The sequence below is a fragment of the Sparus aurata genome, chromosome 14, assembly GCF_900880675.1.
Source record: "Sparus aurata chromosome 14, fSpaAur1.1, whole genome shotgun sequence".
NCBI lineage: Eukaryota > Metazoa > Chordata > Actinopteri > Spariformes > Sparidae > Sparus > Sparus aurata.
The window spans coordinates 12,984,952-13,012,544 of NC_044200.1; the positions used below are offsets into that span (position 1 = coordinate 12,984,952).

Sequence of the window (27,593 nt, forward strand, 5' to 3'; positions counted from 1 at the left end):
CCGCCTTACCTGTTTCCTCCGGAATCGCTTGTTTGCCTCTTCCTCATCACTGAGCCAACGGTTAGTCTGCAGCGCTGCAGCTGAATTTTAACATTCGGGATGACAACTTAGCTGCTCACTTTGCAGAGAATTATTAATAACTGCGATCCCACAGGGAGTGTGAAGCATTTATAACTCTTTTCTACGTATACATCCCATAAAAATATGCATGAAGGCGTAAAATAGATGAGAATTATCCCTGCCTTACTCACTTTTTTTATTTAGAGAAAGGATTATTTCTTTGCTTGTGGGCAAAGAAATTGATTGGGATGATAAATATGACATGAAATGAATCATAACTTTAGAAAACACACAGTCCTCCTACAGTGCTTAATTTTCAAATCAGGAGGTCCTGGAAGAAGGAGAGGGTGCTGCACCGGCAGGACGAGGGAGAGAAAATGTCGTGGGATGGCTCCAAAATCCACAGTGCCTGGAGCACACTGGACGCTAACCCTAATGCCTGGGCGCTCGCTATTAAAACTAATAAAAAACTAAGACTGTCATCACAAACAAAACATTATTTATACCCTTTCATAATCAGAGCATTCATAATATTCAAACAAAATCAGCAGGGGGGTTGAGAGAAACAGCTTATTATGGTTCGCAGCGCTGGTTTGATAGACAGTGACAATATTTAGATGCTGTGAAGCGTTAAACCACATGCCAGCATAGTTCCTTGATGTGCACAAAACTCAAATTCCTCACGGGTTGAAATGGGCATCCAAGCTATCTCAGTGGAAAATAGAAAACAGAATGGACATCATTGATATTAAACAAAATGCATTAACATATTTTGATACTGACAAAGGAGTCACCGGATTTAAATCAAATAAGTGCCAACCCTAACCCTAACCCTAACCCTGACCCTGTTCGACTACCATCATGCCACTCTTTCATTTGTTTCACAATGTCTAACCCTTTCCTCTCTTCTCTTGTCCAGATCCCCCAAATCAGCTACGCCTCCACGGCACCAGAGCTGAGCGACAACACCCGCTACGACTTCTTCTCCCGCGTGGTGCCGCCGGACTCCTACCAGGCCCAGGCCATGATGGACATTGTCACGGCTATGGAGTGGAACTACGTGTCCACGCTAGCCTCGGAGGGCAACTATGGAGAGAGCGGCGTCGAGGCCTTCATCCAGATCTCCAGGGAAACTGGTAGGAGCTCTGTTCTCTTCTATTTAGACTTTAGCGCATTGCTGCAATGAGAGGATTCAAATTCAGATTGTTGTGATTTGTGGATATAACCTGTTTTGCCACTGATGTGAAGCCAAGTGGCTGTCATGATGGGGCTCCGGGGAAATCTTCAACAAAATCAGGACTGCTTTGTTTCGAAGATTGATATATGTAACTTTAGTTTGCACTTTTACTTCACAGCACGTTCGGTGGTCTGTCACTTCAGTGTAGATTATGATTTGAATGGATTTAGAGAGAGCTGAGCCAAAGACTACACTGTTGTTTGAATCTCTCAGGGACACGCGAGAGAAAATTCACTCTTTGGGCAAATTGCAGGCTTTGGATTGCCGACTGTGGCGAGACAGAGAGTAATCGAAGCAAGCATTTGACGGACAAGTGCAGCTGTCTTCTTATCTTTCCTTTCGGCTTTATGTGTATGTAGTTTTTAACAATGGCTCTTGTGTGAGCATGGAGTCGCTGTCATAAAAAGTTTGCTGTCGTGCTGACTATCCAGGGAATTAGCTGGATATGCTCCGTCAAATCTAATTAAACAAAGAATCAGTAGATAGCGCTTGTAAGTATATCTTAGAGACGTACAAGAGGGTGACAAATTGGACACAAGATTAAGTGTCTTAATAAGGTGCTGGGCCTCAGTGCTCCATGATTCTACAGGTCGCTGCAACGTAATTCCAAAAGATTTAACTTCATTTGGAGTTTGATAATGATGATGGAGAACGATCGATTAGTTACTGATGAGGCGTTCTCGGGTCTGTAGGAAGATGGATACCCGACATCGAAAGAGTTTCTTTGCCCTTGAAAGTGCCCCACTCAGGACCAACATCTACTGTTGTCCCTTTTCCATCAACAAGGAACAGCTCCAGTAGCACACATACTGTACTGTACATCTTGCAGATGTTGGCAGGAGTTACGTTGGAAAAATAAAATGTGTGGAGCGTTTTCTAATTGGGAAGATGTTGGCGAGACTTCCAACTGACTTTTATTCACTGGGCCAACGGCTGCGACAAGTATGTGTGCTATTTGAGAGGTTCGATTCTGGTTTGTGCACCTAATTTTGAACTGGTCGGCACATTTCAACTAGATATAAATAGGTTCGGAGCCTGAAAAGCTGGTTCCCATAAACAGTCGTCCATTCGTCTTCTACACGTTATTGTACATCGTGCAATGCCCTCCACTGATGACGCATCCTTGATTACAATGGTTCAGCTCAACACTTGTGAAAAAATCATGTTGATTTGTTAAATAGCACCAAGGTTCCAAGGTTCTCCAATGGTACCGCTTCAAGAACCAGAGGTAATTGGCGGAAAAGAGCCTTAAATGGAGCCAAGATGCTTCTAGTTAAGTCCTCATCCTAAACACATTTTGTTCCTGTGATTGCAAAATGGACACAAATAAGTTTGTTTTTCTATCCACATAAGTCCTAGCTTCGGTGATACCTAGTGTGAATTATGGGCGCGACTTCCAGTGCGTCCTGCCACCAGCCAATATTTTCCATGATAACAGGATGCTAATAATTGTTCTTAGAGCTATTGATATTGCCCAACCTACTAAGCTATCCACTCTAAATTATTATGATACCTTATTACTTAATTCCGTGATATGATGCCTTCAAGAGAGGTAACACCCATAAATGTTCCCCTGTAACCTCCAATTAGTGAACTCCCATTAGAAACCTGTGGATAGTAAACATCCAGCAGGGTTTTTGTTAGAATGAAAAAATGAGTTATATTTACTACTGTACCATTTTACGAGGATGTAATTACCAAGCACTCTAACATCAACTGGTGTGAATGCAATTTATTTTCCCTGGGCCGTCTTTACCATCAGTCATTCAGCACTATGATAGCCATCATATGCCAACCATTAAACAATTCAGTGGCCCCTGCAGTACTCAATGGAAGCATTTGCATTGATGTTTTTTTTCCGCTCATGTACTCATTACTTGATTGTTCTGTAATTTCTCACCTATCAGACACGTGTCAATAGTAAACTACGTATGAGTCAATTTCACACTCTCACTCCTTCATTAGGTCCTGGCAAGAGAGATGAGGGTAAATTACACTCGAGTAAATGAGCGTCGCAGAGACGCAGAGGGGGAGGGGAACACAGAGATGGATGACTCGTCTGCTTTGATGTGAGACTTAAAAGCATGGTCCCCGTGGTCCTCCGAGTTTGGGCGAACCCTGCCTCAAATCAGTTTGTGAAATCCGCCAAGTGATGTTGACAGATCAAAATGCTCTTGGTTTCCCTGTTTACGCCTCGAATGTTTATAGAAAACACGTCACATCGGATGTTGACAAATATTTACAGACTGACAGGAGTAAAGACACGTAAAGAATCCATTTCAGAGAGTATCGGTTGAGATGTTCCTATTATCCCTTGACTCGGTCTTCCCTCTGCTGCTTTTTCTGCATTGTTTGTGCGCTGCTTAGGAGATGACAGCTTACGCGTACGTCTATCTGTCCATCTCTGTCGCCCGGGGGGCTGCAGGCTGTGGCAGTCAGCACATAGATGTTTACTGTGGTGTCAGATCGGTGTGTGTGTGTGTGTGCCACTGTAAAGGGTAGCACAGTCCTCAGCAATGTGTGTATTTGTGTTCTGAGAGTCAGCAGATCATGCACACCCCTTGCCCTCTATGTGTGTGTGTGTGTGTGTTTGAGAGGGCTACATGCTGTGACAGCAGTCAGTCAGTCAGTTTACTCTGCGGCTCCGCAGATGTGAACAGAACCAAGAAGATGAAGGGGATGGTGAGCAGGAAAAAAAAAAAAAACGAAGGTGAAGAAGAGGGAGAGTTAAAAGTGGGTGCGTGTGTGTGAGTGAGAGAGCGTTTGTGTGTGTGCTATAGTTGTGAATCAAGCTGAGGAGCAGAATATACCAGGAAAGACAGAATAGGACGAGGAAGTGAGAACAGCGATGGAATAATGATAGGGGTTCTAATATAGATGCAGAGCACTCCCTGCCACTGCAAACACACACAGAGACGCTGTATATATATAGATGCTTCTTCACCTTCACACACACACGCACACAGACATTTTTAAAGTGACACAGGTGGGCGTCTTTAGAGACACACACACGCAAGCAAAGCCACAGGGAATTTCTGGGGTGATTATTTTGTGATTGCAGCGTAATGATTGCAGCTTACAGGGCACTCTGCATACTGATACCAAACATCCATATTAATTGGTGCGTAATCATTCACCGATGATTCTTGACAATGTGTGTGTGCGTGCTTGCATGCATATTAATCAGCAAAAAAGTTTTAGGGTAGGTGCTGGAGTCTTGCTGGCATAAGTCAAGGGTCATAGACAAGTGTGTGCCGCTACGGTGCTAAAGTATTTAATTTCTGCCCAGTCACGCCTCTTTGCACTCCTCTTGCGTCTTTTCTTATTAAACACAAAGGGAAAGTTAAATATTTACCTCTTCAATAAACATTTGAAATGGAATATGTCCTACTTTTTGTTTGCTGCCTCACAGCTGCTGTGTTCCTCCGCTCCCAGGAGGAGTCATGTAGAACTGTGACTCTGAACAAGTAATTTTTCAGGCTGGTCTGCAAGGCAGTCAGCAAAATGCTTTTGTTTCAGAGGGACTGCTTCAAGGAAAACTTTGAGACAACTTTAGATTTAAGGTCACAGCAAGAATGGTTTCAATGCAAATGCTTCAAACAGTTTGCAACCATTATGCGCAAAAGAGTGGTTTTAGATGGAGAATTTGTTTTTTATGGGTATAATTTAGAATGAAAATGACTAAAAGCCTGTGAATTTTGGTTCCTGTTGAAGTTTAATGTAGGTAATGCTGCCAACAAATAGCCCCGTAAGAGGTCCTTTGGTTATATGCATGTCATATAAAAACATGTCAGACATGTGTTAAAACAGGGACTTTAGCCATGTTTGGATTGGCAATGCAGCGTGGTCCACCACTGTGGACCCAACTAAAAAATATTGATTGTATTGGATGGATAGAAAAGAAATGTTTCATGGTCCCCAGAGGAGGTTACCAATTGATTATCTGACTTTCTCTCTAGCACCGTGACTAGTTTCTCAACAATATGTCAATGACAACAGGACAGATGGCATTACTAATTCTCACAGAAATTCATGGTCCCAAGAGAATCAATCCTGATGACTCTGAAAATTCATCATGAGACATTCAAGTTTGCCTCTCGATGAATTTTAACTGTGATATGATCAGCTTTTCATCTTGTGCATTTCTCAGGTAAAAATTGTAATTCCTCCCGTGTGCTTTTGTTTATGACCGAATACTTGAAAAACTGATGACATTTCCATCAGGCTGTTCCGAACTTTTTCGTTTAGTGTTAATTAGCTGATGATAGCAGGATAGCATGCTCAACTTGTATTTATCTGGGAAACATCATATATACTGAGCCTCAGCATGATGTCACTGTCATTTTGAGCTGCTTGTAACATGCTTACATAGCCTCACAAAGCTCAGCTGCCTAGCTTGACTGTTCTCCTTTTTACACACCAATATGACATCTAATTATTGTTTCAGTGGGGTTTTTCATGATAAAGTTTCAACATGAGCATGTACTGTATGAAGGAGGATCTCCTGAACATGTTGTAGAAAAAGTTGTAGAAAAGCAGCTGAAAACAGAAACTGTTGACAGGCACGTCAGCATGAAATGTCTGTATTGAATATTTCCCTTGCTGAAGTGATGGTGTTTCATCAATGCTTCAATTTTTCTTTTTTGGAAGACTCTATTCATCCCACGTTTATCCAGCAGTCTGTTTTATAAAACGTTTTTGTTTCCCCAGTCTGCTCAAGCATGCCTGCAACCTGAAATATATTCGCCGTGACTTCAACAGCATATGCAGCCTGTGTGTGTTGTCACCCCCAGCCATGGCTATCCAGTCATCCAGAACTAGTAACGGACACAGCTCAGTGAGCATGGGGCCGAACATGTTTACTCATCATTAGTAAGTGTTCACCAACCGGGTGCATAAAGCGACGTTTTTGTTTATGTGCACAATAAACTGATGTAACCCTGCGATCAAAGGTTAATGAACAAATAATTGCATAAAGGTCAACTTGAGGGAGATTTATCGTGGAGTCATTTTCAAAGGTTGTAGAATCTGGCAGTGCTCCATATGCAGTGGTGAAATGTGCGTTGTGTCAAATTGAAGTGATTATTAGCAGTGAGAAGTTGACTGTTCATTGAAGAAAAAGTGCTCAATCAGTGTGTGTATATATATATGTGTATATGCCAGGACATGTATATATGTCAGGACACTCCCTCCCAGAGTTTAAAACCCTGCCACTCCCCTCCAGGTAGTTAGAATTGAAGAAGGGTGAGGGGTGGAACATCTTCAAACAACTGAAACATGTCTAGCTGCCTACAATACAGCATGTAGAGCTAAATTAGTATAGGAGACAACTGTGTCCAGACCTGCTAGTGTTTTATGTGGAAGCTCCACAAAACAGGTGCTCCCTCCAACCGAAGCCTCTCCACTCACACCGCCACCCCACTGCTAGCCCTTCACTGTAGAAATCGCAGCATATGGCGGTGAGTCTCGCCAAGCCAAAGGGACTCCAGCCTCCATATCGATCCGTGTTAGGGGCGCATATGGATCGCTGTACTATGAAACAGGAAGCGGCGGTGTACTCACCGAAGACAAGGGGATCTTTTAAATCAAGTCACGGCCGTTTCTCCTTCCAGTACCCTTCCTCACCTCCTTGTGGAATCCACCTGGGATTAAAACTACCACATCTACATTCAAACACACAGGCAGAGGGAGTGAGTGTGTGTGTGTCTGTGTGTGTGAGAGAAGGGGACTTTTTGTCAATGAGAGAGGCTGCGGGTTGAATTTGTATGTCGGTGTCTGTGCGTGGAAGGATTCACCGGCACAGAACAGTCGCCTCCCCCTGACACCGGCCCGCTCTGCACCAGCTCTAGAAAGGCAGTAATGAAGAAGGCGAAGGAAATGAGCAGGAGAGGAAAAAAGAGAGGAGAAAATAATTAAACGTTTATCTCCAGATTCATTTAATTAGTTCTCAGGCTCTCAACTAATCTTCCGCCTTTTTGCTTAGCTTTGCCTCTTTAGTTCTCTTCCAGTCCACTCGCGCCCTCCACAAAAGGAGTCTCCGCTTATCCAAGTATTGCTACTAGCTTATGTTGTTTTATTCAGGCAATAAGAATCATACTTTTTTAATTGAAATGCATTGTGACGCACACTGTGCATAATATACGTCTCTGTACAGGCATGTGTGCAGCACTCTGCGACCACGCTCGTGTTGGAAAATCCCTTTGCTTGCATTGTTAATAAAAAAAAATTATAGTATTAGTCATGAGGATGATTTAGTTACCCTTCCACACACTTGCAGCAGCATTCTAACCTCATAATGATCATAGGAAATTAATGTGATTACACTACTTAACAACATGCATTATAAATAGAATAATATAATAAGTGTAATACGTGTGATTAAAGAACTTAGAGTGCTGAGACACAAATAAATGAATGTGTTGCATGTATAAATGAATTCTCAAATATATCAGTGACTCCAGTTATTACACTGAGCACAAAGTTCTCTTAACACACACACCTAGAGCCTCGCAAAGACACCGATAAATGCTCAAGAAGAAGCACTACAAGGCATGCAAACACTCTCAAACTCTCACTCAGCTGATGTGAGTCCCTCTGGTCGATTTAGCTCTCTCCTCCTCGTCCTTGATTATACTCCCCTCACAACTTAAGACTGATGCTACCCACCGACACGTGCACAGACACGAGCCGGCATCGCAAACATCAGCCCAGTCCAATTGTAACAAATTACACCGGCCGTGGTTTCCATCTCAATGTGTAGCTGTCTTTGTTGTTCTTGTGTAAGGCCCCAGAAGTCTCATTTGCTCATTGATTTGTTCCTGATGTTGGATTGCAGTCTGCTCGTCCTTATGAAACTGATTCTGAGTATTAAAAAAAAATCTTCTGCAAATGTAGTTTATATCTTGAGATTTGGCTGCGTAGGTCGTCAGTGCAAGCAGCTTAGAACGAGCCATATTTCATTTATTTATTGGTGGCGACCCTCTAGTGGCAGTAGGAATTATGACGGGAGCAACGGAGGAAATCAGGTGACGTACAATAGCACCACAATGTTTTTCTGAATCCTGACCAAGCGGTTCTTTTCCTTAAACCTGAGCAGAGCATAAGCACGGCATTTTGCCAAGACAAGAAATTGAGAATTGAACCAATCAAACATAGAGTCGCAACACAAAGAAGTGTTGAGTTTGAACTTTTCTGTGGTTTTTGCGGAAACATACATGGCTAACTTTTTTTCCAGCAATTTGTTTGCCCGATCGCTTCTTTTGTCCAGCTAACAGTCATAAACCCAAAGGTTCTTCATTTATAATCATGAATGACACTGAAAAGCAGCAAATCCTTTCATAAAAGAAGCTTGAACAAGCAGATGTTTGACAGTTCTGCTTTAAAAATGACTAAACGACTAATCAATCATCAAAACAGTTTGCAACCAATTTCCTTTTGATTGGCTAACTGATTAATCGACTAATCGTTGTTGTTGTGTGTATCCGTGTGTAGGTTTCTACACGGTGAGTACATCGACAGCATTAGTGTTTCTTGGATACTTATTTGATTTCCTCGTCTCACTGAATATAGCTTGTGTGTATTTTTCTCTGCAACATAAATTATCTCAATGAGGTCATTAACAGCTCTCTCGGTCTCGAGACTCCATTATGATCTGGCTGATGTTAGCCTTATGTTGCCAATCTCTCACCTGGGTGGAATTGACAATATCTATTAGGAGTTAACAGCCCTCTGCGGATGGCATTAGTATTGCCAGAGGACATCTTGAGATGGTAATTATTACCTGAGCAGCTCTGTGAATTTCCTCCCATCTAGCTGAAACAGCCATTTTTAGCAATTTTCCCCTGTCGGCGCGATATCAAGTCCAGCAGAAATTACCTACTGATTTCAGGAAAACTCTAGGGTTTGCCTGCGATGCCTTTTCAACCACCTCTGTATTTTCAGCCCCGTCTCGGTGATTACTGACTGAGGGGAATTGGAGGAATAATTAGATTTGCCTACAAAACCGTTTTTTGCTGATGTGCGGTATATTACACAGCTGATTTCATGGCCTTGTTGCCAGAGACATAAATTTGTCTTGTTTGAGCAGAATCATAGCGGTAAGTTAAAGTTTTTTCAAAGTGCACCAATGGACGACGAAAGCTCAGTTACAGCGCGAAAGGACACACAGTGCGGACTGTACATGCTTTTACACAAAGTTGCAGTGGTGAAATGTGCTGTAATACCTCTACTGTGCTCACAATTTGATGCATAGTGTCTGTTTCAGCTCCAGTGATTTTCTTGACAGAGGTGAGAACTCCTCATATTCCCTTATGTCAGAGCGATGGAGAGTAGACAGACATACAGATAGAGAGAGAGAGAGAAATAGGGTATTTGTGTGTGTGTGTGTGTGTGTGTGTGTGTGTGTGTGTGTGTGAATGTGTGTGTGCCCTCTATTTTGTCCCTATTTGGCCTCTCAGAGTCCATCCCGAGATCGGGGAGAGAAAAAAGCTCAGCCAGTGGCTGCTAAGCCCCAAAAGTAATTTCAGCAATATTACTGCACTGCTCAGTACACATAGGTGTGTGTTTGTCTGCGCGTCTGTGTGTGTATGTGCGTGTCCTGGATCGTGTGTGTTTGTGCAGCCTACGTTGGCCAAGGTGTACGTGTGTTTCTTCACTGTGATTTTCCAGGGACGCAGGTTTGTTTGTGTACATATACAAGTGAGCTTATGCAAAAAAAAAAAAGTGCGTGTGTGTTTTGATGCGGGAGTGTGTGTTTTTTTTTTTCAGGAAGCCGGAATCCGCCTGCACGACTTAAAAGCACTTTGAAGCCTCTTCACCGTTCTGCTCCAGTAACTTAAGGTGTTTTCTCTTTACTTCCTCATCTCTCTGTTTTTTTATTTTTTATTTTTTTTTTATTTCAATTTTTCATCTCCGGCTGAAGAAGGGCGCTGGGGGTCACGGCTAAAATAAACGATGAGCGCCAATGTTGACTCGGGAAAACCTCAAGGTCCTTTAAGAGTTTCATCCTGGAGCTGCTATGATGCACGTGACCAGAGACGAGCATATTGTGAGCTGGTTAAGAGAGAAAGAACAATGTACCTTCTAATAAAAAGACACAGTGAATGGACAGGATATATGTAGACAAATATAACTACACTCCTCTTTCATGGCATCCGTTTTTAAAAAAAAGAAGCAGTTTCGCCATAATAAGCAGTGTCACTTGGATGATTTTGGGGAAAGGCTTAGCGTAGCTTACCGGTTAAAGCTGGAGGCATCATTTGTAGGAAATTAGATTTACAGTCGGCGATCAAAGGCAGAACTCAACTTTGATGTTGTCGGCCTCTCGTGATCACATCCGAGCTATTGTGTGCTGATGCAAGGGTGCGGCGAAAATTAGACTCCTTATTTCCACTCAGCAAACAAATGGAGAAATGCATGGATGAGCTTCAAAAAAACAGTACAAACAGAGAATAGTGTGATTCTGTCGGGTTGACAGACGCGTCTCTTTGAAATGTACTGCAATAAAGAGAGAGGAAAGGAGAGCTCATTGTTCATTTGTGTTATTTTCTTCACATAATATGAAATGAAACCTATTAAAGTCACTCTTTAATCCAGATTCGAACAGAAGGCATGCCACGCCGGAATTCAACATCCTTTAACTGTGTGAAAGCTGCAGAGATTTCAATTAGCAATCGTGCACAAAGATCTGTGACACAGTGAGCCAATAATCGGCGAGCCTGCAAAACCTCTCATTTCATCATTATAATTTAGGCTGGACATTTCACCTGCCTCGTATCACAAAATGCACACACTTGTATTTTATTTGAGGGCATTTAAGCCTCACTTAATCCCAGTAAGTAAATTAAGTGCACAAAAGTGAAATAATGTAACTTGAAGCAGAAATAGCCTTTTTAATAACCTGGCTTTTGCCCCTGTGGTATTTTTGTTAGCGCCTCTGTTGTATACTGCCATGGCTAAACAAACCTCCTACAGCCACCTTGATCTTAACCAACACAAAATAAGAGGAAGTTAAAGGAAGATTGCAATGACAAGGATGAAATTTGTAAAATATGACTTGTGTTGAAGAGGTGTCTACTGAGGTGAGCATGCTGAGCAGCTAGCCCCGGCCTGTCCTGTCTCCAAACACCACTTGGTACCTCAAAGAGCAAAGTCCAATTACACCCCTGGTTTCACTGAAATGTTTTCTTGCAATTCTCTATTTCACCGATCTGACACAAGCTTCATTTACTCGTCAACTCATCATTAACGCACTTAAATTAACTAAAACTAAATAAAACTCACTGAAACAGTCTTAGTCTGCCTCTAAATTGTCTCTGGTTTGGTCAGATAAATCCTCTATTTACTGGAAGATGTGTAACTATTCTGGCTTTAGACTTCACTTTCATCCACTGCTAATACCTGTCTCTCAGATCAGAGTTGCTGTAAATCGCCTCTGTACTGAACACAGCACCTGCTGGTCTCAGAGGCTGTGTTCAGTCCCAGTCTGGTGTCCACCCATGTACCTTTAACACCATATGACAGACATTCTTACTGAAGTAGAGTCCTAGAAGGACTTTCCCTCTGTCTGGTAGAACATTTCTGAGATATATTGCCAGGCTCTCTCCGGCTGTACCGGATCAGAGATGAAACACCGGCCCTCTCACACACAGAGAGACAAATGAGTCTTCCACCTGGCAGGATCAGTGAGTGGAGTGCTGAAGAAGTTACTGTGGGTGTCTTTTGTTACTCTGTGCCTCGCTGCTAATAAATCAAAGTTCGATAACTACACGTGCATGTGCCCAGACAAAACCATATCGTCCCACTGCCTTCGATTCTCCTCAGTTACAAATATAAACTCATCCACCCACAGACACAGACACACACTCACAGACAAACACACACACACACACACACACACACACACACACACACACACGCGCACACACACACACACACACAGCCCAACAAGCTGATGGATGGTGAGCTGGCAGGGGCTGATTAGCTGGGAGTGAATGGGGCAGAATTACAACTCTGTCGGCGCCGTGATTGCATTGTTGCTTCTACAACGATCCATGTCAGATTGCTGGAATGCCGGGATGCGGGAGGAGCAATCGATGGTCTCCATCTGTCTTTTTGTCTGTTTATTTCTCTCAAGCCATTCTGAGTTTCTCTGATTCCTTCATTTCTTCTATTTCTCTCTGTTATCTTGTCTTCTCCTGTCTACTCTCTTTTTCACTCATCCTCCACCATCCTCGTTTGCACGATCCTATTTCCACGGTGGAACTTTTAGCTTATTGGACTACAAGTTTCCTTATCATAATCACACTACAAATGTTCTAGACATGCCCCTGTACTTCTCTTCTCACCGTATAATACGCTTTTCCTCTTCTTCTGTCACAGTTCGCCCTCTCTCGTTTCACTTTTTCAAGCCCATCCGTCTCTCCTGACCTCTGTTCTTCTTCCCGACGTGTCATCCGTCTGTATTTGTTCCATGACATTAAAGCCATAAAAAATTATTCTCACATTGGTACTGCAAAATTACACATGGAAGACAGAATTTCCTGGTTCTGCAGGACTTTTTCAGGCAGTGGGTGGGAAAAAAAAAAACACCCAAAAGGTTTTCACAGCTCTTTAACTCTTGTACATTAAAAAGAGATTGGAATTTAGTTGTAAGTCTTCATTACATCATTTGTAATTTCTGTATGTTTTGAGAGAAGAAATGGAAGAGGATATTTGATGAAACACTGAGCTTTAAACATATAGCAGACAGTATTTCCCTGTCGGTCTCCAGCCTTTGTTTGCATCTTTAAAAACCCCTTCTGTCGACCCCTTAAAGTTCAATGTCTGTTTCTTATTCAACAGTCTCCAGGAATTCAGTTCGAGGATGTTGATGTCGGGCCTAGACGGAATAATTAAGTGCTTGCAAATTTGTATTGACTGTAAGGCAAGGAAAAAAAAAAACTCCCAGAGCAAGCCGAAAGTCAAAACAGAAGGACACACCTAATTTACAGTTTTTTTTTAACCCATAACGACCCAGACACACCAAACCAGCATTAAAGAACTTTCAGCGATGACGTGAAGTAATGCAACAACCAGCTTTCATGCTGGTTGTTGCATTACTTCACGTCATCTGTCTTTCTGCCAAAGAGCTGGGAACCAAATCTTGAACCAACCCGTTTAACTCCCAATGCCTCAGATACAGCAATCCCATCAGTGTCCCTACTTACTCCTCCAGCATCACTAGTTGAAGTGCCCCCTTCTGCAGTTGTATAAGGAACTAGAAACGTCTGGGGGGTCAGATGGATACTGGACTTTCCCTCCGCAGACCAGAGTTCGATCTTTTCCTGAACCCAACCAAGTAGTTTTTGAGCCTAAACCTAACCAAACTGGGACCATTTGTAGCGCAATGCAACAGAACGTGATAACTGTAATGTAACTGTAGTGAAAACTGTAATTGACGTGAACACACAGTAAAGACCACTGCCTTGTAATGAAGAGGAAATACACCTCCATACCACTAGGTGGCGATAGTCTGCATTCCTTATTCAAAAAGGGAAACCAGGACTGCCGATATTCAAACCGAGATATAAATCTCGCTAATATAGTCATTTCTACTCAAGAATATGTCCCGTAAAAAAAGTTGCAAACAGCTGAAGAGGCGAAGGGGACAAAAAGGGAGAAACAGCACTAAATGGGTGATGATGGGTACTAAATTGACAGGCGCTGAGCTGAACAGCTGATCACAGTGATTTCAGCCTACAAGACACCGCCAAGGCGCTACAAGACACACCATGAAAAACTAGATTGTCACAGAAGTCTGTGTGTGTCGGAGCCCTAACTCAGTCTCAGTTGGAAAAAAAGAGAAGCCAGTGGAGTCTCACCTATCAAAGCCCTGTTCTTCTCTTACATCGGCTGCCCCTCATATTTATATCTAAATGACTGCTGATGGCCGACCCAATTACGCAACAGAACTGGCAGTGGAACCTGACAAATGACGGGTAGTGGCTGAGAGTTGGGGACATTTGCAACACTCTCTGTTCTAACAAACGGAGCTGCGTCTCCATAGTTTGAGTCTGACAGTGTAATTTATTCCCTCTCCGGCAGCACGGAACCACGGATTTAAAAGTTTCACCACTTACCGGAGCCTTCCCCATTCCTCACTCCAGAATGAAACTGTTATTATTCAAAAGAGAAATGGGAATTTATGCAGGCTTAGACATGGCCTTATATCTTCACTTAGTTTTTCCTCTCTCCCTCCCTTTGTATCCCTCCTGTTCGTCCCTCCTGTTTGCTGCTTCTGTGTTTTTCATTATGTGGTTCTGGTGCTGCGACGCGTGTGTTTAATTTGTCTAGGGTGAACACCGCCTGCCTGCTTCTGCATCTCCTCTTTTTCTGCTGTCCGTCTCACTTTATCGAAGGCTCAGATGCTGCGAGCGCAGGCATAAATCAGTTCATATTGATCTGTTAGCTCAAGTGATAGACACTGACATTGGCTTCATGTAGATCTAATTTAGACTTTCAAACTCAACAGAGCTGGTTTCACAGGAGAGACGGGATCAATGCATGGAGTAAAAACTGAATAAATATATGATGCATCGTGTGAATAAAATATTTTGAAGTCTGGCAGTTTTAAAGTCTTTAAAAGAGATCCGTACCTCAAAAAGTCGACAACACGACTTTCTTGTCATGCTGCTTAACAGATTCACTTCTAAAATGATCTGCTCTCTCTGTGATGGGAAGATCGTGCGCTGAATGTTGTTTTCACACCTTTAAGCCGCCTGTATAGAACAGCTGTCGGTGGCGCCTAAAGTATGTAAACGGGCGTCTTTGCCGTGTGTGAGCGCACATAAGAGAACACACACACACAGACAGAATGAAGACGTAATGCTGCTGACGCCTGGTTTGAGCGTGAACATGTGAGTGACGAATTCACAGCAGTAAACTTGGAATACCGTCACTGTTTCACATGATTGGAGACCGACAAGATGGGAGAAAGAGGAACGAGGAGTGAACAAGAGAAGAGCCAAGGGGAAGGCACTAACCAGTGAGACTTGTTTGTCACTCCTTCCCGAAATGACACATTTGGCATCGTTTGCCCTTTCTCCAGATCAATATTTTTGTATTAACAATGTGTGTATGTGGAAGCTGGTGCTTGTTATAATGTAGCCACTGGAGTTTCCAGCCAAACAGGAAGTTGTAGCACAAAAAGCTTGAAAACCGGCAACAAACTACACAAAACGTGAGCAATCAGCGGGTGAACGTAGTGTGAGAGGGATTGATACTGATTATTAGTAACCAAGGAGGCCAATGTCAGATGTTCTATATGCATTTGCAGTAAAAATTAAATCTTTACACCATTGTCGACATTTAGAATGAGCAGTGATAAAATGCATCTAACCACAATTTGCTTATGCATTTTGCTTTAACACAATATTTAGGCATTTGTTTTTTTACTTGAGTATTTCAATTTGTTGCCCTTGCACTTAAGTTTGGAGGCAAATAATAGACCTTTTACTCCACTACATTTTTTGGATAGCTTTATCATTATAAGTATTATCAACCGTATAGTTATTATTAGGGTTATTTACACATTTTCCCTGGGAATTGTTAACCCAGGGCTATGTGATTCGTACTGCATATCTACCAGCAAGTGAATAATGTTATCGTTAAACAATGCCGCGCGATCCCGTTTCACCCTGGCACCTCTTAGCCCCTATATTTAATTGCTTTTCAGACGATATCCCCACGAACACAATGCTCCAGGTATCTGTCAGGCAGATAATTGATCTTTCCCATACATAGTGGTGCATTTAGAAGCTAGAGACTATTTACAGCTATTTCCCTCAGCAATTGATGGGGAACAAAACCTCTAAAAACATCTACACTGAACATCAGTTGGTGTAGGTGTGTGGTTAGGGGAAATATTATGGTCTGTGTGAAAGCAACAACATGCAAGTCCCTATAAAGAGATAGTTGATCATTGAGTCTCATCTCCCCAGATCGTCAAATACCAATGCTCTATTGTATATTTATTTATTCTATATTCTTCCTGGAAATAACATGTTGTGATTTCCAATGTCAAAGCCACTCGCCTAGCCATCCTCACTGGCGTCACACTACTTCAGGGGTTGCTTCTTAGTGGCAATTGTCGCATGGCAACAAGCGCTGTCATGTCGGAGGGGAAACAGGAAGTGCATTCATTTTTCTTGTCGGGACAGTCTAGAAGCAGGTGAGCACTTTGAGTGGAGATAATGAAAGAGAAATGCTGAGACGATGAAAAAGAAGGAAAATCTTTTACACAACACATGCACTGACTCAAATTTGTGCAACCCATGCATAAGTCCAAGGAAGCGTGCGCTCATCCATCTTATCCCCTTTCTGTGTCATGCAGCCACTCATTAAGCACCTATGCCATTGCCACACTCAGTGATATTACTTAAACATTACGGGTCAGTAAAGTGTCACTTTGGTTCGAAATGACTGCAGTGCCTGTCTCGCTCTCAGCCACGCATACGGTACGTTAACTGTACTTAAAAATTCAAACAGAGGTGAAACAGAGGTGAACATAAATATTACAGACCTATAGTGAGACCACCCCCCATTCGTTCCTCATCATGCTGTATTAAATCTTCACACTACCTGAAACTCGTGCCAGATGTGCGCGCCAAAAAATGTAATGTATGTGTGCAAGAATGCATTTAGCCGTCAGCCCTGAAGCGAGGGCACACGGGCAGCGAGAAATGTACAATGTGTTGCCTCATTACAAATTCTGCAATGGCTTGATTTAAGGAACAACTGCGGTATCTAAAGGATGGAGCAAAGCGATGGATGCACTCTCAGACGTTAACATTCTCAGCGGGTCCAGGTTGCGGCATTTGCTAACAGCCTACAGGAAGCAACGCTCGGGCCTAAATTATTTCCTGGCGACACAACCCCAATTAAAAAAACGGTCCTCTCAGTCACTCTCGTTGTGTCCACTAGCTGGTGGGAAGTTCCAAACATCTGGGACGTCCGTGTTGGAAGCCAAACCTGGGAGACAAATGGTAAACAAACGCTGGCACCCTGCAGCGCCAAAGCGTAAACCTCAATCTCATGACTCGCCCAAAAAGTCTCTGCTGCTTTGAGCCATTTTATGAATAGATATTGCGTCAAGCTCATACAAACCATAGTTAAATAGATGCATATAACAGTAGTTAAACATTTACACTCTGAAAGCAGCAATAATGGCCAACACAATGCTTCAGAGCCATTTGAAAAAGTAGCATAGTTTTTCATGCCTAAAGCAGCAGAAGCAGCGGAGAGTGAAAGAACGGGGGATGTGTGTGAGGTTGTAGAGACGATGTTATTGTGCTCCAAACCTTTTACTACTGATCAGCTATTAGCTTACTACTTGACATATAAGGGAGTGGCATCACGATGTTTTGAAGATTTTTCTGTGGTCTAAAGGGCAGAATAACTGGAGCTTCTCTGAATGAATAAAAGTAGAGCACTAGAATGAAGCTGAGATCAAATGATTATTTAATGGAGCGACTCCACTCTAGGGTTGGGTACCATTTCTATTCTATAACAATACCAGCACTGGTACCTGGAATTCGGTACTGGTTCCTTTTTTTTCAATTCGCTGTTATAACAAATATGTCATTGCAGTTGTAAAAAATCATGAATTATAATTAGAAACTGTTTTAATGCTGTGCACTCTACCTGGGCAGCTGGTCTAAAATGAAGAAACTGATGCAATATCAGCACCGTACTCCACTACATACAAATCTGTCAAAAGGGACATTAATAACAATCAGGACAGGGCAGAAATACGCCAATGCAGTTTTGTAGTCTTCCTGATCTGACACTGACATTTACAGCAGTGCTTGCATGCTAGTATATTTCCCTTTGAATAGTATTCAATTCATGTACATTAAGTTTCATAAGGATTAGGACTGTTTAGCGCACTAAAGAGCATGTTGAAAAGGACGTTTTCATTTTCATTTCATTCTGGATGCTGTCAGCTGCTGCGTTTTGGCTAACGCTAGTGAGAATGCTAAGCTAGAGTCAATAAAGTTAGTGAAAAAAGCCCAGTTATGTCCAACAACAGCCTAACCAACTAACTAATTAATAACATAAAGATTTCAAATATGGTTATGCCTCACCATTCATGTTGGAGGGTTCAACTTTCCAAGGACGAGCAGCAGGCATGCTAACTGTCTTGTTGACTTGTAACTTGGCGTGACATCTCGTCTTTTTCTCTTTTTGTTTAGTTTAACTCTAAAAATGCAGTGTCAGGTACTGCAAGTTGGCACCGATTGCTATTACTTGAATCGGTACTTGATAGTACCAGTGTAATTTGGTCTGTACCCTCTAACTTGGCGAGTTTGGTACCCAACCCGACTATACACGTAATTTAGTGACAGTTGACAGTTGGCCGGCACTCGTTCGTTTCCTAAAAAAAAGCGATTCTTTTTAATTTTGACTGCAATCTATTTAAAACTCTGATTAGCCATGAACACGGTGTTGATTTGGGGATCTGCAAAAAAAAAAAAAAGAAGCCATTTGCCATTTGGTCAACAGTGTGGGACATCAGTCAGTATCAGCAGCAGACCGCTGTCCTGTTGCCATGGCGATTCTGATGACAAGAATTTCGACCCCTTTATGAAATCCAGACAGACAGACAGACAGTCAGAGGAGGCATGCGCTGGCTACTCGTTTGTCCGACGGGAACAGTGGAGAGGCCGAGGTGCTTGATCTGTGCGCTGTGTGTCTCATCAGCTGGGTTCTTCTTCACAGTCAGAGTCAAAGGAAAGCAGATTTTTTTTTGTTTACAGTGCATCACCACAGTTTGAATGAAAACTGAGAGGAGGGCAGAGCTTGTTGGGAGTTCCAGTCTTCTCTGTGGAACTAATTTAATTCTCCAATCTCTTATGTACTGTATTATACACTTGTGTTGAATGTTCTATATGTGGAAAGAGAGAGTGGGTGTGATGGTTTTTCCCCGTATTCAAACTTCATAACTCCTTTCATTCTTCTTGTATTTAACTTTCATTCCTTATTTATGTGTGAATTTCTCTTGCTCTCCAACCCTCTCGAACGCTCCCTCCCTCTCTCTCTCTCTCTCTCTCTCTCATTCTCTCCTCTCACATTCGAAATTGCTCTCCTTTGATGTGAGATTTTGAGGTTAATATGTTAATTTATGCGGAAATTTAATTAAAGGAATGCATGATTCATAGTTTTATTCTTCTTTCAAGTCATTTCTATATGCGGAAATTCTGGTTCTGGTACGGTAACTCCAAGGCCCCTCCCTCATTTAAACCTCGGATGCATTTACTTTCTGATATATATCAGAGTTTATTTATCCTAACGACGGGCGACCAAAGCACCTAAACACAGACAGACAGCCAGTAAAATATCTAGTTAAAATGAAAGACCTAGGCATTACTCATGCATTGATTTTCTTTTCAAATCCATTCCTCACAAATTATTTATTTAGTCGTTTTCATTACTCGAATGTGTTTTCTGGATTTGGCTGCTGCGTTGCCATGGCAGCGAGGGACGGTGAGGGTGGAGGGGCGTGAGGCAGCGAAGTGTGGACGGAGTGGCAGAGTTTCTGTTTGTGGAGGAGAAAAGTTTATGATGTCAGATTTTTCGTCTCCAGCAGAGTGTTCCTCACCGCTTCCGGCAAGGTTTCTCCTCTCATTTTACATCCCACACACAGACACACGCTGGCAGTGTGGTCCGCATGTATACCGAGGTTAGAGCGACTTTTGTTAAGGGTTAAGGCTGGGTTAGAGGCTTTTATTTCAATCGGAATTTAAAGGTTTTTTTTTCGTTTGGGTTATGGCTATAGCGGGGGTCGGGAAATAACTATATAGTGTGTAAAAAGTTTAGTCACAAGGATGGAAAAGTAAAAAAAAAAAAAAAAACGGCTTTCGCCTGTTCCTCCAGGAGGCGTCGACACTGCTCTAAATTCATGAGGTGGAAACACACGCAAATGTGCTGCTCAACAAGCAGTGTTTTGATGCTTGTGTTACCTCCAAGTGTGTGTGTGTGTGTGTGTGTGTTTGCGAGTGGTGGTCGTTGGACTCAATGCACATGCCTCCGGCTGTTCTTAAAGCGTGGGGGAAATGTGGGGAAGCTTTCAATGATAGAGAGAAAAAAAAAACCATGGCTTTGTCTCTCTCTCTCTCTCTGCAGCCCTACTTTTTGTCTTTGTCTCTCCTGCAAGCGGTCCGCAGTCACTCTGCTCTTGATCTCTCTTTCCCTCTCCGCACACACATACACACACACACACACACACACTCACACATGCATCATAATCGTATGATATATTAGAAGCCCATTATGAGCGATGATGAGATCTCATCTCGGCGGGTCACGTTATTAACTCTCCTCTGTGGATTACCTCGGGCATTTTACACATGTGTTTCTGTCTTGCTGTAGCCATGTGTGTGTTGCGCTGCAGGTACATGTATCAGTGTGTATTAAAAGCATCCTATGCTGTAGATAATGCCAAATGTGCTTCACACAGGGCCGGGGCGATAATGGCCTTTAAATAATATTGCAATATTTTCTAGTGCTCAAAGACACTTCATAAATGCTAGGACCGTACGACAAAATCAGATATCACGACATCATTTTATTACAGCCGACAAGGCCAACTACAGCCTGAGTCATATTTGTAGGGAAAAAACTGGAGATCATTTCAGCCATTTGTTTTTTATCTTTATTTTACATCTGTGTCCATGAAGACCAAAACCGTCTGTTGTTCATATTAATTCGAACCATCTCCGTCAACCAGAATGGGTTTTCAAACCCATGGTGCTTTCCTAACCCCGAAACCAAATGATTTTTGTGCCCAATCCTAAGTAGACCAAGAGCACAGCGCAGAAATGGAAAATTCAACCAAAACGAACCTGAAGTTGCAACATAAGGAAATGTTCAGCTTGAACGTGGCTTACTCAGCTAACATTTATTGTAAGCCGTTCAAGTGTTATAATCATTGATATTGAATGAAATGAACAAGAACAAATGACTGTATACAGCTTATTTATTTTCATTTCTTCCAGACCTAAAGAAATATCCTCTCCACATTACTTATAAACACTGGAATACTGAGAGTAGGACAAAAACAAAACCAAAAAAACACTACAAGAAGAAACTAAATAAAGAAAACATGAACACAGACAAGTCATCAGGTCAAGTCAAGTCACAAGTCTTTCACTTCTCTGTCTCTGTTTTTGAGCAAATATCTTTAGATAGACAGTATATTAACACAATGACAGTCTGATCAATAATCACCAGTAATGTGGTATAATGACTGAGGGAGTATAGGCAAGTATTAGAACAAGTTGAACAGTCTGGTAAGTTGCCTTTAGACAACACTTACGACACCTATGAACGAGACAATGTATATTCTTATATCACGATAACAACATTTCCCAACTGTCCCCTTCACACTTGATGATAATTGGAGGAGACATAAACCGATTGTTTGTGCTGTTGTCAGATCACACCTACTACAGCCGCTGGATATGGATGACTTGCTCATTTTCGAAGCCCCCCTTGAACGTTCCCGTCCCCAAACTTGTTTTCTGATGCCGAAAGATGAAAAAGATGAAAAAAGATGACAGCGTGAGATGGAGACGCGAGGCAACGCTGTGGTCATGCATATTTTTTTTTTGTTGCACAGTGTGAGTGTGTGCGCACATGAAAGGGTAGTGTGAGTGTGCATATATCTGTGTATCCTTGTGCCTACGTTGATGTCCTGATTAGCACTGTTTATATTTAGATCGTATTAATCCGCTCAAAGTCTGCGTTCCCCCCGGGGCGCTGTCACACACACACACACACACACACCCACACACACACACACACACACACACACACAGACACACAGTCATCCCCTCGTCCTCCTCTTCAACTTCAGGACATATTGAAGGAGAGGCTATGGAAGTTAGAGATGTAAAGCCGAATGAAGCTTGTTAAAAAAGATGACAGAGGAGTAAATAAAGCAAAGACAAGACTCTAGGTCTCACTAGAACAGCTAATTTGCCATTTCCTCCAGATGTTTTGACAGACTCTGAGCTCATGAGATCGTAATATCATACAGAATTGACACTTTTTGGCTAACAGGCCAATGTGGTGTATTCGGGGGGGTGCTCTTTTTTCCCCATGAAGTCCCATAATTGAAAAAAGCAGATGGATGACAGAAGATGGAGGTGCTGCAGCCCGAGGGAATTGGTGCCACTTAACTTTTTTGGTGAAATTTAATGGATTTCTTCTGAGAGTTTTTTTTTATTTATTTTTTTTCATTGAAGGGAAAGCAAACCGGGCAACACTGACAGCCGCAGATAGAAAGCAAAGAAAAGCCCCGGTGCAGCTGGAATTAAAGAAAATAAACACTCCTGTCATACGTGAGCCTGTAATCTCACTCTGCTGACGGCTGTATCTCCTCCTATCTGCCCGTTAGCGTGCGCCACCGCCCCCTTTGTGCAGGTGTCTTTGTAGGAATGCGCCGATATGTGTAGGCGCCGCTCGGCTTGTATGTGTGTGCATACCGCATGTGTGTGACAAATCCCTGCAGTGCGATGGCCTTAAGCCCTATGTTCCCTCGGAATCACTCTGAAGAGACAAATCCAGAGGCTTAGGCAAATTACACACACTTACACCTGTGCCTACACACACACACACACACACACACACACTCCCATCTCTGTCGCTCTCTCCTTCACCGCCTGCATCTTACACACCGTCGGGTCTCTGCAGCAGCCTCTCCTCTCCTCTCCTCTCCCCTCTGTCTGTTTCGCCGGTTTGCAGTCACGGATCCACGGAAGCGTAAAGGCAAAATGGCCTCCTCGTGGAGCGGAGGGGTAGATGATTTTCGGAAACGCCACACTGAGCACTAACACACGTGAAAATACACCCACGCACGGGTGCGCGCGCACACACACACACACACACACACACACACACACACACACACAGATAACATGTAGACCCTGCCAACCCTGCTTTTTCTGGCTTGTTGTATTATACCTCCTCCCCTATGGCGGGAATGACCATATGTCCTCTTGTGGCTACACCCGTGGGTGTGTGTGCGTGTGTCGCGGTGCGCATGTGTGTGCCACGCCACCCTCCAATGTGTTATTTCCTGGTGTCGTTCAAGCAGGGAGAGAAGCTGCTGCTAGGTATTGTAAAGTGCGAACACACGAGAGAAATGCTTCCTCGGCCCCGGAGGTCTTGGCCTGTCAGTCTTTGGCTCCTTCAAAATAAAATCACAAACAGCTGACTGTCAATTTAATGCAGCCAGAGAAGAAAATGAGTTATCAGCTAGGAAAATCTCTTTATTCAGGTGTACAAAATATCAAGGTTTCATAGAATGTGACTTGAGAGATATCGAGTAATTATCTTACCGTAGGTAATTATTGTTTTTCACAATGGTTATTTCGGGAGGAGCCCCCTTCAACGACCACCCTTCAACTAATTAAACTGCCTGCTTTTGGATGAGCTTAATTGGTAGTGCAGCTGTCTGTCCAACTGCCAGGCACAGACAACTAGATGATCACTCTGACTGGAAGCCATAGGGATGTAAAGCGGAGGATCATTATCCCCGCTCCAGTGTGAGACTGTTCGCCAGGCAGAAGGCTGTTAGTGTTAGTGAAGGCTCTTTCTCTCTCTCTCTCTCTCTCTCTCTCTCTCTCTCTCTCTCTCTCTCTCTTTCTCACTTGCTGTTTTTTTTTCATGAACGGAGCGGAGGAAAAAAAAAGGAAATATCATCCTGTGAAGTCGAAACTTTCCTGAATGTGCTTCATTAACAACTGCAGCATGGATTACTTTAAAGGGTTCTGAGAAATGATAATGATAGTCGAGGAGAGCTGCACTCCCTGTGTGAATGATTTCACTGTCGATAACAGCGAGACCACGGCGCGATATTCATTTATTATTCATTTTTTCCCTTATGATATATGTTTGTTCTCTAAAGCTTGCTAAATATCTTTTTGCTTGAGACATAACTCACTCTTCCTGGCCACTTTTTATCGGCGTACCTTTTTTAGATTTCCTTATGTAACCTCCTCCTATCATACGCATCCTGCCCTTAGTCTCAGAACTTAAGTACAATGTCTCCAATAAAAAAAGCGGGCTTTGCAGTATTGTGCTGCATTCCTTGACGCTGTAATGACCCAGTTCCTCTGTAGGGATCCTCCAAGTTTAATTTTATCATAAAGACAACAAACCAGACTTGAATTCGAAATACAGTGGGCACATGGTCTGCAACCCCGGCCCAATTAATCACCAGAGCAGGCCTGGCAAGCAAATGGAGCCGGCCTGATCTATTGCCAGGGGATGTTGGAGCGGGATGTGGTAGGCGTTTGGCTTCAGACTCCTGTGGTTCTCCTACCGAAGCTCCTGCGAGCTGCTGCTGCTGCTGCATTTTAGTCTGACTAAAGCCCAGCATCTGCAAAAACCTGAGGAAAAGAGAAACGGACATGAGTGGAAGAGAGCGGAGCAGAGAGAGAAATCAGTACGAGGCAGACAAAAGTAGAGTGAGAAAGATGAGCGATGTGTGGAGGGAATAGAAACCTCATCAATCCCCCCCCCTCAACTTCTCACTTTAGCTCTCATTTTGACCGGCAGTGGAGACAGACCTGCCCTGCAGTCAATTGCAGGTGTTAGACTATAAATGCAGTGTGGATATAATGTTCTCTTTCAGGAGAACACCAAATGAATTTCAATTTCAGTAATATGTTGAACACAGCACAAAACAATACACTTTGTCTTGAGACATCCGGACTTGACTCGTATCTGAACAAAGAGAGAGAAAAGACCTCTAATAGACGCTGGCTTAGAACTAAACTGCTTTTTTTGCCATTTACTTAAAATAATGGACTAGATCTAAACCACTATATTGTGTAGGAAATACACTCCTATCCAGTCCTGGACTCAGCTCTGAACTGGACAATAGCTTTGAAACTAGTTAGTCGGTATGGCTGACTTTGTAGTATTTCATACTGACAACTTTTTAAAACGAGGATCTAGTAAAGGCATTTTAGAAATGCTCTCAGTGGCCACGCGATGTGCTAACAGGCTAACACTGAGGCTAAGCTGCGTGTCCCAGGCTCAGCATCCACGGGCACAGTAAAACAGCATTGTTCTTGTTTTGCGGCACAGTGCTTGTTAGACCAAGTATTGTGAATAGATTCATGTCAATGAAGTTTCAGGCTTGTATTTTTAATGCTAACATAACCCTCTAGAGACTTACTCCTGATGTTGGCAGATATAACACGCCTTGTAGAGGACATGGAACTTCTCCAAATCCAATAAAAAAAACATGACAAAGCAGCTAATATTAGCTTAAACTTTGATCTCATCTGAGGCTGGCATCCACACTGGGAAAATGATACGACCCGTAACCCCCTTTTAATATCACAGTTGATGATGTGCTTCTTGGGAGTAACTCTAGGCCACTGATACTGGTTCTTTTGTCCCGTTGCGCCTAAATTAAATAACTCGCCTCACTCCTTTTGCGTGAAACTAGTGCTGAGCTATTGACTTTCAACCGCGTGACCCCTTTCTCTCTGTCTTACAGTCAAATTAAGCATTCACTGTTGACTGTTACTGGAATTGGCTTCGTCCTTGACTGACAGCAAGATTAGCTTTGTCCTATTGATCACTGCAAAACCTCTCCTCACTGATTTACACTTCAGCCTGCGGTCGGACAATGCTCTATGATGTGCTAAATACTGTGGCTGCTTGAAGTACACTCGAAAGATGAATCCATGTAAAAGCATTTATCCCTGATTGATATCACTTATTAAATTTATATCACACACAGAGAAGGAGATGGGGGAAACTGACAAGCTGAGGAGGGATTTTTTTTTTCTTTTTGAGACAGCTGAGATCCGGATTCTTCCAAAAGGGACTCCAGCTTAGTGCAGACTTAGTACAGTCTGATCTGCTTAAAATCTCTTGACATGATCCCAGAGGAGAGCGGTGACTCATCGTCACCCCCCCCCCCCCCCCCCCCCCCTTCTGGTGGAGTACAGGTGTGAACCAGGCTATAAATGCCATTGTGGAAGAACTGCTGTTCCCACCAGCAATCACAGAAAATGACATCATGCCATGAGGACGACGCCCGCTCAGCTGTTTTCACGCCAGTGTCTCTCGCTGCAATTGTTGCTCGAGTTTTCACAGCTCTTTGTTTCTCATTCTTCCGTTTTCTCTACCCATCACACTCTCTCTTACTGGTTTTATTTCTTCATCTCGACCTCCCTGTCTCTGGCTGTCTCTACTGCGATGACCCTCATAAAATTTGTTGCCCTAACTCGTGCCAGCAGGGTGATGTTGAACCCAAGACAGTGCAGTATACCTCAAGGAGAGTCAAGCGCCAGGGTCCTACACTTTATTAAAATGCCAGTATGTCTCAACGGGTCACCGGGCTGCATTGAGTCATAACATGGACACTTCAGACAACCTAGACATTCTCCTGCGGGTTCAAACAAGAAGGGCAGTTGGTTATTGTAGGCATTTGATGCATTTTATCATTGGAGTGACAGATTAGAAGTGGAGATGAAAAGAGAAACAAGCAATCCCAGCAGATGTTGCGGTTTCATGCAGTCAAACCCAGAAAACAAACAGGAACCTCACGTATTCTTCAGGAGTTCATTGGCGCTACTGAGGAGTGTGCTTAAAGGTTCCCCTTTCTTCATGACACTATAACGTCTGGGGAAACTCGAGATTCCCACAGCACTATGAATGCAACACAGCACAGCAGCCTGCAGCAAAATATTTATACCAAATGGGATAAAAACCCTGGATGTTACATTGTCATACAAAATGCATGAGTGAGGAAGAGGACGCTGTAAATTCTCCATTTTGTGGCCACATACAGTGTGCAGTACATACACTGTACACTGTTAGGTGTGCATTCAGACTGACAGCAGCACCGCGGTGTGGGCGTATAGCTACAGGATAGAAAAAGATGATAAAATAGGAACCAGGGAGTCCAGGTTTAATCAAACTCCAAGACATTGATGGTTTAAATTTACCTTCAAGGTAGGATTGGAAAACCTCTGGAAAGTTGTCTTAGTAACATTTGTTTTCTCCTGCTTCTCTTTATGCTTCCACGTTAAAGAATGGTATGTGCCCATGCATGTATTTGACCAGCCAGGAGAGTTTGTGATCAGATGACAAAGTTCTGCAGAAAACTAAGAATAGAGAAAACACCAAACACATTTCTGAATATACCCTTGCTGATACCAATTATGAATCCACTGTGACATCACCTTGGCTCATAGAGCACTGCTTTGAAGCCTTAAGTTGAGGATTAAGT

The 27,593-nt window shown here is 42.9% G+C and overlaps 1 protein-coding gene across 5 annotated transcripts in view; it reads left to right on the forward strand.

Annotated features, from left to right (window-relative positions):
- The window catches only part of grm8a (glutamate receptor, metabotropic 8a), a 254,862-nt gene that overhangs the window by 97,036 nt on the left and 130,233 nt on the right, over positions 1–27,593 (forward strand). For all 5 annotated transcript variants that reach the window (XM_030440168.1, XM_030440167.1, XM_030440171.1 and 2 more), the window contains exon 3: positions 980–1,196. In XM_030440168.1, the coding sequence (XP_030296028.1) occupies positions 980–1,196 (217 nt within the window). The remainder of the gene's footprint in view (positions 1–979; positions 1,197–27,593) is intronic.